The sequence below is a fragment of the Anguilla anguilla genome, chromosome 5, assembly GCF_013347855.1.
Source record: "Anguilla anguilla isolate fAngAng1 chromosome 5, fAngAng1.pri, whole genome shotgun sequence".
NCBI classification, from domain to species: Eukaryota; Metazoa; Chordata; class Actinopteri; order Anguilliformes; family Anguillidae; genus Anguilla; species Anguilla anguilla.
Genome location: NC_049205.1, coordinates 20,077,121 through 20,097,569, shown reverse-complemented (window position 1 = coordinate 20,097,569; position 20,449 = coordinate 20,077,121). Strand labels below are relative to the sequence as shown.

The following is a 20,449-nucleotide window of genomic DNA, read 5'->3' as shown; positions in this document are numbered from 1 at the left end:
TTCAGTTCCTCTGTGCGTGGTCTATCGGGTGGATTTTGATGTGCACAGTCAATCACAGGCTGTTTTTGTTTGACATTCCATTCATTTTTACTTTCCTTCCCCTCCATGTTTATGAAGGTCACAGGGCTGCACGGTGGTGCAGTGGATAGCACTGTCGCCTCACAGCAAGAATGTTGTGGGTTGGAATCTCAGCTTAGGGCCTTTCTCTGTGGAGTTTGCATGTTCTCCCCATGTCCATGTGGCTTTCCTCCAGGTACTCTGTGTACTCTGAATGGTGTGTGTGCCCTGCGATAGATTGGAGGCCTGTCCAGGGTGTATTTTTGCCTCTCGCAGAATGTACCCCCTGCGACCCTGCTCAGGATAAGCGGGTATAGATAATGGATGGATGGATGAAGGTCACAATTAACCACTAATTATATAATTTGTCAGGTGATTGTGCTAATCCATTGTCAATGGACCCCATGAGGATAATGTACTGCAATGTGTGTTGCAAGTGCCATGAGAGGACAAATGACAGACTGACCCAGGTTCAGTTCTGTTTTAGTGCCTCATCATGGCGATGATGGGCAGAAAGGAAAGGCTAAACTGTCCCAAGATCAGCTCTGTCATTTTGGGCGAGACATGGTTCTCTAGTGAGCTTCAGTGGTGTTTTTTGGAGCCTGGTCTTGCATTGAAACCCTTTGCTGGCCCACCTAGAAGACTGTGGGTATACACGGGATGGGGTGGAGGACTTGGAACAAGATGAATGATGCTCCCTGTAGTGGCTGTGGTTACTATGGCGCATGCTTCTTCCTGTCTCCCTTTTTTTCTTTTTTTTTCCACAACTCAGCAAGAATTCTCAATTATTAGCATTGGCATGTTTTTTCTCCCCCCTACTGTATATTTAGAAAAACATCCATCAGCTTCCAAATGATACTTCCAGAAGGTTCTCTTGTAGCAACTGTGGGCAGTAGTCAATGCACTAATAAATAAGCTTGTAATAACTGTCATTCGCCCACCTTCCTGCCACCCCCCCCCCCCCCCCCCCCCCCCCCCCCCCCAAAGGAAGACCTTCATGTGTTGAGAATCGACAGGCCTTTACAACAGCCGGTTTAATGAGGCCAGAGGCATTTATCAGGCTGGTTTACAGAATAATGTAACGATCACTCAAGTAAAAGACCATTGTGGAAATCTGGCCTCTTTTCATTTACATTCAGTTAGAGTGCAGTTCTGTGAAAACAGTCTGTTGCAGTGAAAAGGCAAGGGCATTTATATTCTCATTGCCTGAAATGTTTGTCTGAGGATGCGTTTCATTATTTTTACACATTTTTTAAAAGTTCTGCTTTTTTGAGGTGGAAAACGTAAAAGCTTGTTGGCAAATGACACACCGAAGAACAAGTCCAGTTTTTTCTAATTAAACATTCCTTCAGAATATTATGTGCTTTGACATACCCTCTGGTGATTTTTTGTGTGTTGTACCTCTTCCTGCTAAGCCATAAAAATCAATGTATCCTGCAATGGAGGTTTGGTTTAATTCATCCCCCCCTTAGAGTGTACCTGTGAGAGCAGGTGAAGGACTGCCCCTCCCTCCCCCCCCTCCCATTCTGAGACCAAAATCTTTTACTTAATCTTTTTGAGCTTTCCCCTTCTCTTCTTTCTGTTTTTTTTTTTTTTTTTTTTGCTTATTCTGGCTTCTTGTGACCTTCCCTCCTTCCCTCCCTCGCCTTTTCTCCCTCTCTGGTGAAGTCTATTGATTATTGAGGTGAGGGAGCTTTAGCACAATCCAGTCCTGTAGCGGGTAGCTCCGTAGTGGAATGTGGGCTCATTTTACTGGTGTCTGCTGGCCCTGTCTGTAACCCCCAGCACAGGGGAGCGCTGTTTGTTTGTCTGATAAAACCCCGGTATAGGTCGATGGGACACGAAAATCCAAACTGACCAAAGATGTTTCTGATCTGATGGTGGTTTGATGCCGTGAAGGCAGTTAATGACAGACTGTTAAGAAGCCTGGAGCGGCTGGAGAAATTCACAACGGCAAAGCCAGATAGAGTTATGGCTTCTTGCGGTATTTGTGGCTTCGAGGTCCCGGCTCCCTTAAGTTGGATCACACAATGACTTCCTGCTCTGTCTTAATTGAAGACCTGCTCATGAGTGATTAAATCATCATTTATGGCAGCCTAGCTTTAGTAATGTTCAGAAAATTGATTCTCAACCCCCCACCTGGCTATGTGCAATTAAATGGATGATTTATTTGCAATATTAAAAACTGCAGAAGGGAAGCACCCTCCCTGATGAGTGATTGGATGTGCAGCAGAGACATGCTTTGGCGCAGGGGAACACTGGGGGCCCTGTCACCCTCCTCTGGTCTCTCCTGCGGAGTTTCCTCACACACTTTCAGTCAGAGCACTGGGCCGATTAAAGGGCAGCTGATTGGCACCTGTGACGACTGAGGACTACAGTTAATCACACACTTTAATGAGAATATAGTTTGCCTGGTGTGTGGTTCATCCTTTTCAGACGCTGTTCCTGCATATGGATGAGCCCATAGTATCTAAGCCAGACCGTGCCATTCCTGGCCATGGAATCTCTTATGAGTGTAAACGACAAAATGTAATGCATTGAGAAGCATCTCCCCAAAGAAGTTCTGGAGGATGTCCATTCCCAGGGTCTTCTGTAAAACATCTGTGAAGCCTTCCTCTTTTCAAAGAATGACAAATCCATTTCTGACAGACGTTTTTTTGGCACAGCAGTCAATGCATTTACATCTCTTCCAGAAGTCCGTACCAGGTCAGAGGTCAGGAATGCTTGTTGATATCCAGACTTCTTCCTCCGGCTTCTATTTTGGCTTCTTCGGCATGAGTGTCCTGGTAAGCCGGCAAAATATCCGTCCAGGACTGCTGGCCAAGTCTGCCATCCAATCTCCTCTGCTGAACCCAGTGTGCCAAAGCAGAGTGCATGCGGTCTTTGCTTCTAAACAACTGTTCACTGTTGCTCAGTTTATCTCAGCTAGTGGGCCCCAAACTTTCCCAGCCCAAGACCTGTTTAATTAGCAAATACTTTTTCTTTCTGGGACCCACTTCTTTCTGAAAATATAGCCTTTCTTAAAATATGTACAGCGATGGAATTTAAATGGACCAACCTACAGTGTCAGGGCAACACTTTATGTAATAAACAATTTATTTGCACAGAGTAGAGGTCTGACAAAGATGCAGTGATGTTGAAATGTTGTCGAATGCACTCCACTCTGTTTCATTAAATTGTGCATTATATTCAGTGTTGCCCTTAGTCAGTCTAAGGATAAGTCTGCTTGAAGATTCCTCTATAAGTTTCAGCAGGTCCCGACCCACGGTTTGTTTATTTTAAGTATTTATATTTGTCAGTCATTACATAAGAAAGGATACACTGCTGCAATACTGAGACCAAGTACATTAAAACTTATTGAGGATACTGTAACATAAAAAAACTTGCATTAAAAATATTTCCTTGCCCTTGCTTTCAGGCAAAGTGTGGCATGCTCGGCATATACTTGTAATACATCACAATACAGTTTGTGGCAAGGATCAGTACCAGGACTGCTGGTTAAGTAGGCAAACACACCGGGATTGCGTTACAGTCCACTATTTGAAAGTGTGCTTCTTTCCACAGTAGGCGTCTGAGACTGGGAACTCACACCACACATTGGGTGCATCACAATACTCAAAAAATGTATCCTCCTTTCCTCCCCTACCACCTTGTTCCCTCCGTGCCCTAGAAATCAATCTTTGTATCCTCCCTTCCTCCAATGTTCCAATGAAGCAGCCGCTTCAAACTCAGCTCCTCAAGCTCATTTCAATCGGTTTTTTTTATTTATCCGTCCTCGTCTCCTTGGTTTTCACCTGACCCGGAAATCAATCAAGGTCTTCAAGGACATTCCAACCTGTTAAATGCTCCTTGTAGGAGCTAGGAGGCTTCCTGAAGGATGCTTGAGCAAGAAAACACAAGTCCATCCTTTGCAGAAGTATTTTTTCCAGAATGCGTGACATGTAAATGATTGACCTATGGATCTGCCTCTCTTCAAAGCATCACGTCTGCAACTGCCACATGGCTTCAAACTGATGCCTGATTGAACAAGAATGTTCCATTTGCCTACTACACGTTTCCTTGATTCCTCTGTCCTCACATCCTTTCCTTGCATCCTCGAATGGGTCGAGCTAAGGACCGAGGAAAGGACACAAGGAAAGGATGCAAGGAGCTAAAAGTAAGCAATTGGAATGAGCCTCCATCCTACTCCCAGCGATGGATGAATCAGTGTATGCTACCATGGAAGTCTTTTCACATTTCTGTGTGACATCACTGTGCTCACGCCCACAGAGATTGAAAGACCATCCCACAGAATCTGACACCATCCAAATTGTACGGTAGAAGAGGGGGCTTAAACCAGCTGTGAGCAGGTGCAGCCTGGAAATATGTAAAGAATTGAGCAATGTACTTGCTCTCAGTAAAAATATTTGACGTTAAAAATATTTGACGTTTCGGCCTTGCCAGAATCCGATCTTTAGAAAGTGTAGATGGCAGCGAACTTAAATTTTCCCAACTATGTAAGATATTTGTGTTTGGTTAACTAGGCTATTATCACACACAGCATCGCAAAGACTGGATTGTCTACAATGGATAAAAAAATTCAATTTTGTGACTCTAATCCAACAGACAAATTTGGCAATTTAAGATGGGGCTGCAGGTTTTTTATTTTCATGTATGCATGTTGCTTAAATGAACATAACTAAACATAAGCATGGCAGGTACCATTAATAGTATGGTGAATAGTATGCATGAATTTATTTATTCAACTGTCTCCAAAGGACATATTTATTATCAACAAATTTGATTTCCGATATTACAGTGGGAATTTGTTTTTCAGTCTGAATACTGAACATTGTGACACAATAACTCAGATAATATAAAGCGACAGATTCTTTTTACTAATCTACGGAAATATTTTTGAATTTTCCTGTGTTAGATGCAATGAACTGGCAATAGAATGTAGGTTGTCACAATATAACTATAGCATATGAGGTGAATTGGTGCTCTGTATGTTCTGACATCACACAAATCGGGATTCTGGAATTAGAGTAAATTATGTTTGCATATACTGTGAGATGTTTGCTTTGATCTAATGTTGCTGATTACATATTAACTAGTGTCTCAACTTGAACTGCAATGTCATGTTCACATTTGTACAGGCTACTGTACATTCCACTACTTGTACTTGAAACTTACAAGCTGTTTTGCAGCTTTAAATAGGCTGGCCACATGTAAGATATGTGATTGGCTATGGGACTGTTTGTGGGATCGGCAGAAAAAACGCTTTTGATAGCCCTATTTCATCAATAGTCCGTGTCAGCCTTGATGATGGAGAAGCAGATAAGCAGTCCCAGTTTTCTTCACGCCTCCTCTTTCTCTCCTGGCTGAAAAGCTGAAGTTTTGGTTTGATTTATTTTGCCTTTGTTGTTTAATTTTTTTAAATTAAACAACAAAGCATTCTTCATTTATTTTATACATTGAGAAAACCGTTCTCTCTCACTCTCTAAATAAAAGACCAGTGAAAACCAGAATTCCCACATCTCCCTGTGTCCAGCTCTTCTGTTCATCACGCAGCGTGTGTAACATATTTGGTGTGAAAACTTGGGACTGCCGCATTTTTCTCCTCGGGGTGTTACACGGCATGTGACATAAATGGTGCCGAGAACCTAGGAAGGAGCGGTCTCGGCGCAAGCCTTCGGCTGAATTCTGCTGGTGGAGAATTGTGGCATTCGGTCCAGCAGAGAAGCAGATTTGACTCATCCCCACTTGCCGGTGGAGAGAACGCACGCACCGGGGTCAGACCAGGTGTTTAAAGGCGTGTTCCTCTCCACAGTGCAGGGCCAAAACCCGGGAGCACACGCCGAGCGAGCTAGTTTACGCGAGAGCTTTTGTTTGTCTGCACACAGAGAAAGAGAACGCCCATGAGAAGTTGTGGAGTTTGTCAGCTGACAAGCTGGCCAGCCAAGAGCAGGGAGTTAAAAAGCTTTCGCTTTCTTTTGCTTTCTTTTGTCTTTGTTGTTCTAGTTTGTCGTGTTAGTTTAGTGTTTTTTCCCGGAATCCGTGCGGGGGATGGGTGAAGCTGTTCATTTATTTGTTTTCGGGTTGGTCTGGGTGCGCTCTCTCTCCCTCCATGTGGCTAACTGTGGTCCAAACCTGGAACTGCCGCATCTTCCACCCAGGGGTGTCACGCCACGTCTGACAGTTATTTGGCAACACCCGTGTTTGAGCGTGTGTTCTTCTCATGATAAACATTCTCAGTTCTGCGTATTTGTCTTGCCTCCGCCAGTGCGAATCCCATTAAAGATGCCTTGAAACCCAGGTAAGGAGGAACTTCTTACCATGCTTCTCGCAGTCTTGTGCAGTACCGGTTTGGTTTTCTCTCTGTCGATCGTGCTTGGCGGGAAGTGACCTTCGCGGAGATAAGTTTTGTTCCCACCCTATCGGATTACGCCCCAGGACCCCCCCCCTTCCCCCCCACACTAATCACGGCTCGGCTCACGCACCCCACCTTCTGCCTCTCTGATTGCATGCTGCCCATTCTTTACCAGCCTGCCCTTCATCTTCCTCGGAGACAGAAGAAAGGGCCACATCTAAAGTGGATTGCAACGGAAGCTTCCGGGTGCTTCAGGATTCTGTGGGATCTATTGCCTCTTGCACGGCATCTCCCTCACTTTCCCTCTGCAAACGGTTTATTGCAGATTTTTCACTGCTGTCGATTTCACTCTCTCTGTAAGGGGCTCACAAACTCCATCTAACTGAATAAGAGTCTTGGGGTGTAAATATATGGGACGCTTATTCATGAAATCCATTTTTGTTGTAGTGTGGTCTTAAGAAGGCCACAACAGCTTGTTACAATTCAGGATTGCAATTGTGGCTGGAGGGAAAACACAGGTGTCCACCAGGAATGAGTTTGAAAACCTTTTCTGTATGTTCCTTTTTTGTTATCCCTAGACAGTCTTTTTCAAGGTTATTTTTTATGTATTCTCAAGTGATAAACAAAGCCATTATAGTGTTTTGGTAAAGTAAGTTATCCTGCGTGATTGCCTGGCAGTTCTGCAGCAGTTTCTGGTGGCATCACGCAGCTGAAGTTGCTGGTTCTACTTGAACTCTTTAATCCTCAGTAAAGTGCCACCACAGACGTGCCGTTAAGAGGCTGCTTTGGCTTTGAGCTACAGGGCCTTTGTGCGGTGGAGAGAGGGGTAGCAAATGGGGTTTACTCACAATGTGCTGAGGCAGGGATCTGCATGCTAAAGGAGCTTTACGCTCTGACTCACACACACACACCAGCATCCACAAACTCGCAGGAGCAGGTCCTGGCTGTCAGCCTGTCTGTCTGCCTGCCCAACTCCTCACCATGTGGTTTTTTATGGCAGGAAAAGGCAGCCTCATTCACGCATGCACTCACTCACTCACTCACTCACTCACTTATGTTTGAAAATTCAGTTGCTCCCCTCATATTCAGGCGCTTATAGCTATGAGTCTTCTTTTACATAACTCATCCTAATGTCATGCCAGTCCTGAGTTCAGCTGGCTCCCTGGCTACCACGGAGACAGGAGACCTTACTGAACTTCCTGTTTGTTCCGACCCTATTCCCCCTCCCCCAAGTATGGAACGCACTGTTCCAGAAAATGTTGTTCCAGCACATGATGCCTGCACTCAGCGAGCGTGGTGCTTAGTGACTGGCAAGAAATAAGTTTCACTTAAATGTTCATTTCTATTTCTATTAGTCCCTTGCCATCTCACAGTAGCACCAAGTTAGGAGGACCAGAAAACAGAGATGGAGATGGTTGTGGGGGGTGGTAGGCACACCACATGGGGTATTGATTTGGGCACAGCAGGGAGTGTTATCTGTACGTCATTGTGGAGAGTCAGCCACCAAGTTAGAATCAATACTGCCCTGCTCTCTCACTTGACAAAGCTAAAGGGTACTTGTGAGAGGTCAGGGAATTACTTTTCAGATTTTTCCTAGATTGGCTTAGCTGGAAATTTCCTGTTTTTTTCCCTCCTTGACAAACTATGTTCACTGAGAGGTAAAGTGTAACAACCAGTTTGCAAATGACAATATACAAAAATGCACAGAAAATGTATTGTGTATGGATATTTTTTCTGTCCGAAATCTATCAATGATAGTTTTTCTATTTTTTTCATTTGTTGGTTAAGTCATAGGAATCCCATGTTACTGCAGAAAATAACTTGCAATTTAACAAAAAAGTGAGCATTAAATGGAATCAAGCTACAGTTTCTAATCACAAAAAAACAGAAATACATGTCTCATTCTGCAATTGCATGCATAGCCCATTTAAAATCAGCTCATTCCAAAAGAGAAAACAATAAAATGAGTCATTTCTTGTGTACAATGAAATACACATTGTAATGCGTTGTTCAACACATTACTGAAGGCCTTTATTTATTAAACAGAAGCAGTTTAAATTCATCTGGGCTGCCAGAAGCCACTTTGGCCTCCAGAGACTGCTGCTTACCTTTCAGTGCCCCCTCACAAATATCCTCACCTTTCAGTGCCCCCTCACCCACACCCTCACCTTTCAGTGCCCCCACACCCTCACCCTTACCTTTCAGTGCCCCCACACCCACACCCTCACCTTTCAGTGCCCCCACACCCACACCCTCACCTTTCAGTGCCCCCACACCCTCACCCTTATCTTTCAGTGCCCCCTCACCCTTATCTTTCAGTGCCCCCACACCCTCACCCTTACCTTTCAGTGCCCCCACACCCACACCCTCACCCTGACCTTTCAGTGCCCCCACACCCACACTCTTACCTTTCAGTGCCCCCTCACCCTTACCTTTCAGTGCCCCCTCACCCTTACCTTTCAGTGCCCCCACACCCTCACCCTTATCTTTCAGTGCCCCCACACCCACACCCTCACCTTTCAGTGCCCCCACACCCTCACCCTTATCTTTCAGTGCCCCCTCACCCTTATCTTTCAGTGCCCCCTCACAAATATCCTCACCTTTCAGTGCCCCCTCACCCACACCCTCACCTTTCAGTGCCCCCACACCCTCACCCTTACCTTTCAGTGCCCCCACACCCACACCCTCACCTTTCAGTGCCCCCACACCCTCACCCTTATCTTTCAGTGCCCCCTCACCCTCACCCTTACCTTTCAGTGCCCCCTCACCCACACCTCACCCTGACCTTTCAGTGCCCCCACACCCACACCCTTACCTTTCAGTGCCCCCTCACCCACACCCTTACCTTTCAGTGCCCCCTCATCACTGGCATTGTCTTTTATGGCATAACTTTTTCTGTTTGCTTTGACCTCACACTTCACCTCATGTATCCTGCTATTGCTTTTCTAGATTAATAGCTTTCAGTTTCTCTGTAATTGACAGCCATAGGCAAAATTCTTTATGACATTAATTAAGACAACAGTTTTTAATGAATTTGAGAAGGGTAGCATTTTTGCATGCAGCTTATTATTATGCAGTGTCGTATGTTGCATCTTTCAGAAATCCAACACAAAAAAAGTGATGTCATGATATCCTGCTTACAGGATTATTATAGCTGCAAACGAGAGCCTGTTTTTAAGGATAGAGTAATGCAAGTAATCATGCCAATAAACGATTAAAATTAAAACTGTTCAATTTGTCTTCTCTTTCAAAGTTTCAAGCAACCTCCATTGCTGATGAGGTTGTGTCTCTGATCTCTGTGGTTCTAGCCACACACGCACACACACACACACACACAATGCAGTTGTATATAATGGGTAATCATTTTGAATATTTAAGTTTGTGTCGTTTTTAAAATACAGCTTTAAAAGGAAATGATGTGTTATACTTCATGATTAATGATATGTCACCATTAAATAAAATGAGTTTAGTGCTTTGGAAGCACAGCAATTGCAATGCCAGTGTATATTAGGCCAGAATTTCCAGTTGTATTTCCAAATGCAGATAAAGACACAGATAGTGTCTTCTCTGTTCACCCTGACAAGCTTATCCTGTATTGACTTATAAACAGTTTTTTTTTTTCCGTATACATTGTTATAGCTCATTTTCAGGGCTAGCCGCATTCACGGGCTACAGTGGCTGTGCCCCAACCTGGAATTTTGCCCTAAATGAAAAACACACTCTAGTCTTGCAAACACTTCATCACACTGCCATTATCACCACTGTAGTGCCTGTTGCAGAGCCGTGCCTCCTCAAGTGGATCGTACAGCATCCCTCGTTTGGCTGGGCTGCCTTATATTTCTCACATTCAGGTAGAAGTGAAGGCACTGTGTTTGTCCCTTGCCAATTAACATCTAAAGGTGCATGCAAATGCTGTCAAGTGTTAAATTACATTAACAAAACCAGAGGTCCTCCCCAGTGTTTTTGTTTCAATCAACCTGGATTTGCTAATTAGCACAATTCAGCCAGGAGATTGAAATAATTAATGAAATCTGAGTTCATTGGTGGAAAAAACACATAGCAGGACTTTTACTTTCTGACCCACGGACTTTCCGCCTCCTTTTCACTGTGGTCACACGATTACACCTTCGCACTGATGCAGTTTGTTCTGAGAATGCTTACAGCTTACAGTTTTCGCTCCTGTGTCCGCAGGTTGCCAGAATGACTATTGGGGGGCCCACTGCAGTAACCGATGCCAGTGCCAGAACGGGGCGCTCTGCAACCCCATCACGGGCGCCTGCGTCTGCACCGACGGCTACCAGGGCTGGCGCTGCGAGGAGACCTGCGAGCCGGGGCACTACGGCAAGGCCTGCCAGCTGCCCTGCCAGTGCCTCAATGGCGCCACCTGCCACCACCAGACAGGGGAGTGCCTCTGTGCGCCAGGCTACACCGGGGTCTAGTGAGTACCCTCACATTTACATATTTTGTAGACTTGCGTTATTTTTTTATGTACAATCCTTTCACGCAGCTCAATATTTACTGGAGCAATTCAGGTTAAGTGCCGCGCTCAAGGTATTTGCTCAATTCCCAAGTTCCCACCTAGAATGAATCTGCAATTTAACCTGCAACCTCTTAATTAAAAGCCCAGGTCCCTAACTATTATAATACACTGCAGCCCAATTCTGATATCTCTGCTTGCTCTCAGTATCCCGCTTAACGCCTGTAAATCAGACCACTGATCAATGCTGTAAAAGCCAGTGCGGTTTCCCATAAGAGCATTTACATTTACATGTAGGCATTTAGCAGGCGCTGTTATCCAGAGCAATGGGCTTACATTTTTAACATATAGTCCATTTATACAGCTGGGCATGTACTGACATAGTTACGGTTAAGTGGTACAACGGCAGTGCCTCACCGGGGAATTCAACCTGCAACCTCTCTAAGTGTTACATGTCCAGTTCTCTTCTCATTATACTGCCGCTGTCTTGCTTTCTGTGGACCTGTGGTGGTGTAACTGTGTGCTATGTATGTTGAGGTTTGACCTCTTGTAGACTGCAGGTCAGAAACTCCATAACCCCGCACCCCCTCAAAAAAAGCCTGTCTCAGCTCTGTCTGAGTGTCTGCTCATTTCTGTGTCTGTATTGTGTCTCTGCTGTCTTAGTGCTGTCTGAGACTTATTTGTATCTGAGTGCCATTAATGTCTTATCTTGGTGTTGTTTTGGTGCATTTTTGTCACATTAGTCCTAGTGAGGTCCTGAGTGCTGTGCTTTGTTCTCTGTGCTCTCAGTGCTGTGTGTGTATACTGTATGTGTGTGTGTGTGTGTGTGTGTGTGTACGTGCATGTTTGTCTGTGTGTTTATGAACGTGTGTATGAACGTGTGTCCTCTGTGTGTGTTTATGAACGTGTGTCCTCCCTGTGTTTATGAATGTGTGTCCTCTGTGTGTTTATGAACGTGTGTCCTCTGTGTGTATGAATGTGTGTCCTCTGTGTTTATGAACGTGTGTCCTCTCTGTGTTTATGAACGTGTGTCCTCCCTGTGTTTATGAACGTGTGTCCTCCCTGTGTGTATGAACGTGTGTCCTCTGTGTGTGTATGAACGTGTGTCCTCCCTGTGTTTATGAACGTGTGTCCTCTGTGTGTGTTTATGAACGTGTGTCCTCTGTGTGTGTATGAACGTGTGTCCTCTGTGTGTTTATGAACGTGTGTCCTCTGTGTGTGTATGAACGTGTGTCCTCTCTGTGTTAATGAACGTGTGTCCTCTGTGTGTGTGTTTATGAACGTGTGTCCTCTCTGTGTTTGGAACGTGTGTCCTCTCTGTGTTTATGAACTTGTGTCCTCTCTGTGTTTATGAACGTGTGTCCTCTGTGTGTGTTTATGAACGTGTGTCCTCTGTGTGTTTATGAACGTGTGTCCTCTGTGTGTGTATGAACGTGTGTCCTCCCTGTGTTTATGAACGTGTGTCCTCTGTGTGTGTTTATGAACGTGTGTCCTCCCTGTGTTTATGAACGTGTGTCCTCCCTGTGTTTATGAACGTGTGTCCTCCCTGTCTTTATGAACGTGTGTCCTCTCTGTGTTTATGAACGTGTGTCCTCTGTGTGTTTATGAACGTGTGTCCTCCCTGTGTTTATGAACGTGTGTCCTCCCTGTGTTTATGAACGTGTGTCCTCTGTGTGTGTTTATGAACGTGTGTCCTCTGTGTGTGTATGAACGTGTGTCCTCTGTGTGAGCGTAACTCCCTGTAGCTCTGTAGGCCTTGCTCTCAGTGCAGTGCTCTTGCCTGTGCCTCTGCAGCTGTGAGGAGCGCTGCCCAGCTGGGAGCCACGGGCCGCAGTGTGAGCAACGCTGCCCATGTCAGAACGGAGGGGTGTGCCACCACATCACCGGGGAGTGCGCCTGCCCCCCAGGATGGATGGTAGGACCCCCTCCCCACAGGACTCTCAAGAGCACTAGGGGGAGTGAATGAAGAGAGTCCCACCTCCCCTCCATTTAATCACGGAAAGAAAGAGCATGCTGTTTTGACAATTACAGAACGTTGTTAGAAATAGAGCACGCTCAGATTGCATTACTAAAATAAAACATGGCTGGCATGGTCTTTGATGGAGCGCCTCTTGTCACTGAATGTTACTGTAACGGGGGAAGGAGCCCTGGGCATCAACATTGTTGGCAGGGGTCGTCATCTGATTGCGACTACTGACAAGGACGCATTCCAGAATCTTATAGGGTTGCCAAACTTTGTTTCTCCCAACATTTGGCAATATTGTTAAAATTAATTATTTAATTTGTTGAATCGGGTGCAATAGTGCTGGTCTAAAACAAAAACCTGCACCCACACTAGCCCAATTCATATAAGACTTGACATCTCTGGCTAATACAAACTGTCCAGTGAATTACTTATTTCCCCCCTTAACTCACCTACCACAGGGCTCCCTCTAAAGGAACATCAGTACCTTATTTCACCACTAGGTTGCACTAAAGAGCAATACTTATTCACTTGTATTGTTTAAGTGGGTGCTGCACTGTTACTCCTTACAGTATTCCCAGACCTCTCAGCTGTCCCTCTCCCTGGCTCTGTTCTGTCCTCAGGGCTCAGTCTGTGCCCAGCCGTGCCCGTTTGGCAGGTTTGGCATCAACTGCACCCAGGAATGCCCGTGCCGCAACAGCGGGCTGTGTGACCACATCAGCGGCCAGTGCCAGTGCGCGGCAGGGTACACCGGGGAAAGGTACACCATCGCTCACTGGCTCTACCATTCACTCAATCACTCATTCATTCACTAAGCTACTCACCCCCACACTCACACACTCACTCACTCAGGATAAACAGTTCAGTTTATGTTGTTAGTGAGGTTTCTGTAATACTCCAAGATCTTAGTTAGCCTTATGTTTTGCCATAAATGACAAAGATGGAAAAATACGGGCAGAACTATTAACCACAAACATTTTTGGTTATTGTAATGCATTACGAAAATGTTAAGTGATTTGTACATTTCTGAATTTGAAATGCACATGATTACTTTAATGTGGCGTTAAAGCTCTTTGACTGTCTGCCAGCCTGTGTACATACCCCCCTTTCTCATATTCTCATATTCAAACAAATTTATCTCACTCTTTATATCACAGTTATCTGTTTAGATAATGAGTTCCCACCAAGTATCAGTTTTATTATGATCCAAATTAAACCCAAGATGGATTTCTCTCCATGTCAGTGACAGAGGAGACCGGGATTTGCAGTTTTTCCCGTACAGCAAGTGCCTCAGAGATAGAAATGGTTCATGAATTAGGCTCTGCTTTCTTGTAATATTGGCCACATTAATTTTCTTGGTGAAGGAGAAATTACGCTGAGATTGTGTTATACCCCCTACTCCAAGTAATAATGCAAGTCTTCCTCAATAAGATCAAAGCCATTTAAACGCAAAACATGACAAGTTCATTCTATTATTTAATTGAGCCATTTGTCTGGCTCTTAATGACTTTGTTGGGCATTTGAGATTGATGCTCTGCCTGGACAGCGTATTCAACTAAAATTCCCCCATAAGTGTCTTTGCTTGTCAGCATATCTGCACTGTAATTACATCCATTATAATTAATGACCTCTGAGTCACCTTGGACAGCACCCACAGGTCTGTCTTGGGCCTCAAATGTCTAACTGTGTGGTGTGTGGTGTGTGTGTGTGTGTGTGTGTTTGTGTGTGTGCGTGTGTGCGTGTGTTTGTGCATGTGTGCGTGTGTTCATGAATTTATGTATATCTGTGCATAGTACTCACTCAAGCTCTAATGAGCCTTGTCACCAGCACAGCTGTGCTGAAACCAGTGTGTTCTGGGTGTTGTAGTCTTACCCTTACATGTATTATCTGTCAGTCTGGTTTCGTCCAGGTGAGATTTATTGTTTCATATCACCCAGGTGCCAGGAGGAGTGCCCAGTTGGCACCTATGGCCCACAGTGTGCAAAGAAATGCGACTGCCAGAACGGTGCTACATGTTACCATGTCAACGGAGCATGCGTGTGTGACACAGGCTTCAAAGGGGCCAACTGCCAGGACCGGTTCTGCCCAAATGGGCTGTATGGCCTCATCTGCGACAAATACTGCCCCTGTAATGCCAGCAACACCCTCAGGTACAGCAACACTCAGGTGCACTGTCGTAAGATACACCTACAGTCAGATACAGTAGGATTCTTAGGTACAACATTACAGTCGGGTGCAGCACTTCTCTCAGGTGAACCTGCACTCAGCTACAGCATTGTCCTCAGGTGTACCTACGCTCAGGTACAGCATTTTTTTCAGGTATTACCTGCACTCAGATACAGTATTGCCCTCAGGTATACCTACACTCAGATACTGCAACTCTTGAGTACAGCAAGATGCTCAGATACAGCAGCAATCAGAGACTTCAACACTCAGCTACAACAACACACCAGGGTACACCTGCACTCAAGTACAGCATTGCTCTCAGTTTATCTCCTCACATTTCCCTCCTTCCCTCCCCTCTTTCTCTTGTGTTCCCAGCTGCCACCCGCTGTCGGGTGAGTGCACCTGTGCAGCAGGCTGGGCGGGGCTGTACTGCAACGAGACCTGCCCCTCCGGTTACTATGGCGAAGGCTGCAGTCAGCCGTGCAACTGCGCCAACAGGGCGGACTGCAACAGCTTCACAGGAGCCTGCATCTGCGCACCTGGGTTCATGGTCAGTGTCGCCATTGGTCGTGGTCAGTTTATCTGGGCTGAGGGGGGGAGACTTGTGGTCCTGCCATCTTACAGTCTGACAGTCAGTGTTACTAATGATGTGAAGTAGCGTGGTGGGGGTGGGGGGGTTAGTCTTCATGATGTTTTTGAGCTGTGCACATGAAGTCATCTCAGTTGTATCTCAACAATGGTTAAGTGATCATCCCTACTGCAGCTCCCGTGACAATATGACCTCTTCCTTGAAAAATCAGGTTGTCACAAACTTTGTTTTTGCTATTATCTCTGAAGTCCTTATTCACCTGTATCTTTGACTTTGCTAATCTCAGCACCCTTAATGAGATCACGAACACTCCAACCTGAATTATCCCTTCTCTCTCAATTAAATCACAATGGCTTCAGCGTTTATTAAAGCGCTCAGTTAAAGAGACGCACTTTGTATTTAAATTAGGTCACACAGAACAAATCGATGTTGAGCAACAAAGTAATTAAAGGTCTGAACTTTAAAAATGTGACACATAATTCTGTTGAAGTGAAATGTTTTCTTTTTTTTCCATGAAGAGACTCACAGTTTTGGCAGGGTTTTCTCAATGAATTGTTTTCGTTCCTCTTGAGTAAAATGTTTAAACCTTGGCAAGAGCAGGTTAATACCGGCCTTTCTTCTTCCAACATTTCGACAGGCTTTCCTTCATAAAGCTGTAAACTCACACAGGGATTGTTCACGCCTTCCATTGGAAATGTCTTGATAAAGGTTATGTACACTCCTCGAGTTATTAGTGGAAAAAGTAAATGGCAGTGAATGCAATATACAAGCTCCGGAGATTATTCCGTCGGTTTGGGAAAGCAGTGGAGTGTGAAAGATGGAGGGGATGGTGAATTGCTTCATTGCTGCAGGTGTAATTGATGTCTGCTGTTAGAGCACAGGTCCGTACTACGATACAAATCACTTTGTGCAAATGATTGTAAGAAGCCTGGGGGCAATGAGTTGAGGCTCTTGCAGCCATTGCAGTGAATTGTGCAGTCCAGTTCCTAAGCAGGCACTCCTGTGTAGCAGGTGTGATGTCCACACATTTATGCACTTTTTTGTTCCTATGCTTTCTTTTGTATTTTGAATGATATATTTCCTTTTTTTTTGGTGGAGGGATTATTCATTTTTGGTTTGAAAAATATATACATATTTTTTTCTCAGACCATCCAGTTCTTGTTAATAACCCCCCACACTTAAAGTCATCAGACACACGTAAATGTTATGTATTAACCATTAAGTGTGCCTGATGGCTTTTTGGACAAATTATATTTTTGTCTACAGTGGAATTCAATGAGAGCAATGAATAAATAAATATTCTCGGAATCACCATTGGTGAGTGTGTCACCCAGGGTATGGGAGGGTTCAGTCGGTTTGGGGTCTGTATTTCATCACTATCTAGCAACCCCTGCTGGTCGATCAGGCACCCGTGGACTGCATGCTAAAGCCGCATCTGAAAGGTCTTCCTCTGACTCCACTCTATATGAGCTTAGCTGTAGTCTGTGAAGTGAAAAGAAACCGCTGGTGACACCACGTTGTATTTTGGAGGAGAAGCGCAGATGTATATACTCTCCTGAATCGACAGTGGACCAAATTTGCGCATGAGCGTGGCTGCAGTTGCAGACAATTGACCATTCCAAATTAGGGTGGGAATTAGACATGCTCAGCACCATGTTGGGCACGAAAGATAGAAAAATAACTAAAATAAAAAATCTGATTTGAGGGCTGAGATCCTAAATCGAAGGGGCTTTCTGCAGTGGAGCTGAAATCTGAAAAGCTATGAGGCAAAACGCTGCCTCCATGTTCCACTTGGTGGGTTCTCACAGTGGACACTTGACAAGATTGTGTAAATGCGGAAATGTTAAGTTTCAGTTACCATCACTTCTCTTGGAATGTGCATATCGAAACACCGAAACAAAGAGCAAACTTACAGTTACACTGAAACTATGTAGTATAAGAGCTAATTTTTTCTTAATGAAGATGCATTTACTAAATACTGTATCTTACAGTCTGATTAACTTTCAGCTGAAAATATTTAATTCCTATGCTACAACATACTGTTAATATTGAATTATGTTAGAATAGTATTACTTTTTAATTAAGACATTTTCATAAATGCAACTCAAAATCCCCATAAATGCACATGGATAATCATGCAGTACCTGGAATATAAGGTGAAACAGAGCAGCATCACTGTTATGTATCACCAGAAATGTGTGACTGCCCACTCTCATGTCCTGGCGTTGTCTAAGGTCCAGTGTGATGCAAAAGGGTGAAACACCAGCGGATGTGTGTGCGTGTGTGTGTCTGTGTATGTGTGGGTGAGTGGGCGTGTGTGTGTTTCTGTGTGTGTGTGTGGGTGGGTGTGTGTGTGTGTGTTTCTGTGTGTGTGGATGGGTGTTTGTGTGTGTGTGTGTGTGTTTCTGCGTGTGTGTGTGTGTGTGTGTGTGTGTGTGTGCATGTTTCTGTGTGTGTGGGTTGGTGGGTGTGTGTGTTTCTGTGTGTGGGTAGTTGGGTGTGTGTGTGTGTTTCTGTGTGTGGATGGGTGTGTGTGTGTGTTTCTGGGTGTGTGTGTGTGTGTGTGTGTGTGTGTGTTTCTGCGTGTGTGGGTGGGTGGGTCGGTGTGTGTGTTTCTGTGTGTGGATGGGTGTGTGTGTATGTTTCTGCATGTGTGTGTGTGTGTGTGTGTTTCTGCGTGTGTGGGCGGGTGTTTGTCTTGAACCCTGAGCCCTTGGGACCCCAGTGACTCGGACCCAAACTTTCCCATCATGCCTGGCGCTCCTCTGTACTTGTACTCTGAGGAGACGGAAATAGAGAGAGGCAAAGTTCTCAGAACCGACTGGGCACTCAAGAGAACAACACTGGAAATAGCTCCGCTAATTGGACAAGGAACACGGTTTGTTTCTTGGGAAGGAGACAGAGTGATGAAGTCTTTTTTGTTTTTCTTTTCCTAAACAGTCATACGCGCACCAGAGACCGCTGTGATCAATACCGGGTCTCGGAGCCCCCCCTGCGGCGGCCCTGATTTTGTTGTTGGTGTATAACAGTGATTAGAGTGTAAAGGACTGAAGCATTTCCTGTCACCTCTGAGGACTCTCACTGCGTCTTGATTGACACAGTGAATTTTTTGTGTCAATTTTACTTTTTCAACCATTTTTTTTGTTGGTGGGGGGGGGGGGGGGGGGGGGCTCTGCCAAGACCTCATTTGTTACATTAGGAGTAACGATCATATCTTTCTCTTTAGCACTTTTTTTTTTATCAAGCTTCATGAATATTAAATAGCTGGTTCAGCAGCAGAGGCAATTAAAAGACCTAGCGGTGTAGGATGTGTGGCGGATGTTTAATTAGCAGATTCTGTTTGCATATCTGTAGGAGAGGGCCTGATCAATGTTCTGTCAGAGAGGTAGAGACCGCTCCTATCTAATTAATCCGGCTCCAAATTGTAACGAGAGCGAAACAGGAAATGGACAGGTGGATTCTCGGCCATACCCCTCTCCAGGCTCCTCCTCCCGCATGGGAGTGGCTCAAACTGGATTTAATTGGTATTCCTTTCACCCCCGCCAACTGGCTCTGCCACCAGCAACAGGTGTGGTCTGGACTGTGCAATTCATGAAAACCTGGCCCTTCCCTCTGGTTCCACCTTAACCCCATTGCCCCCAGATGGGTGTGGCCCAGATGGGGTGTAATGGGTACAAATGCTCTTGCGAAGAAGACATCTGTCCCTCATATAATGAGGATTTCATCAAAGTGGTGCCACCGTTTCTTCAATGTTTCCTCTGCTCTGATGTTCTCTTTGGCCCCGCCATGTTTATTCATTTTACACCAATGTCCTCATGGTGGGGTCATGCTTGCATTCTTATAAGTATGATTCAGTACAGCTGGAAACTTTTTACTTTCACTTTCACGTAATTTAATGAGCTCATTCTGTGTATGACGTATGGTGTTTAATATAAATGTTACCATTTGACGTATTGTACCAGGTTCAGCCGAGGCAAACTTTCTTCTGCAGTCCCTGGGTAGGGGAAAATTATACAGTGATGTGAAAAAGAAAGGACACTCTCTTTCAATTCTATGGGGTTATATATTAGGACATAACTAACTCTTTTCTAGTCCTCATCAAGTAACCGTACATAACCGTAGATAAATCTAACCTCATGTGACTCACACGACTTTCACTTTGTCATTACTTATTCAATCAAAAATAAGCCAACATGCAGATGCCATGTCTGCTTACATATCGTTTAAGATGGATGGTAATTGGAACCAGCTGCTGCTAATCAAGTGCACGCGATTAGCTGATCAGCAGGATGTGCTACCACCTGTATATAAAAGCATAAACTTTGACAGATTGGTCTGGAGAATTCAGGTTTGTGTAAACACGGCATTTCAAGGACGAAGGATATCTGTGACATCCAAGAAAGGGTTATACGCGTAAAGCCATTCCAGAACGGTACGAAATCCCCCCAGTCCACAGTTAGAAACATCATTTACAAGTGGAGAACATTCAAGACATTTTGCGATCTACCCAGGATTGGGTATCCCAAGATCAGATGCTCCAAGAAATCGCAAAGAACCATAAAGCTAAATCCAAAGATCCACAGACCACAGTAAATGTTACACTTTCTGACTCCACCATTAGGAAAATACTGAACAAGTATGGATGTTATGTAAGAGTAAGCAAGAGAAAACTGATTCTCTTCAAAAAGAACAGCAAAATTAGCAAAATTTAAAAGGATGAACCAAAGGCTTGTGGAGCACTGTCCTCTGGACAGACGAGACGAAAGTGGAGTTGCTTGGTCATAATGCACAATACCATGTTACAGTACATGAAAACCATGCTCCTCATATCTCCACAAGAACCTC

At 44.8% G+C, this 20,449-nt stretch overlaps 1 protein-coding gene across 3 annotated transcripts in view; it reads left to right on the top strand.

Moving 5' to 3' along the window:
* Positions 1–20,449, top strand: part of LOC118227403 (multiple epidermal growth factor-like domains protein 11) — a 120,032-nt gene that overhangs the window by 69,453 nt on the left and 30,130 nt on the right. For all 3 annotated transcript variants that reach the window (XM_035417816.1, XM_035417815.1, XM_035417817.1), the window contains exons 6-10: positions 10,601–10,847; positions 12,681–12,801; positions 13,473–13,609; positions 14,787–14,999; positions 15,391–15,565. In XM_035417816.1, coding sequence (XP_035273707.1) covers positions 10,601–10,847; positions 12,681–12,801; positions 13,473–13,609; positions 14,787–14,999; positions 15,391–15,565 — 893 coding nt within the window. The remainder of the gene's footprint in view (positions 1–10,600; positions 10,848–12,680; positions 12,802–13,472; positions 13,610–14,786; positions 15,000–15,390; positions 15,566–20,449) is intronic.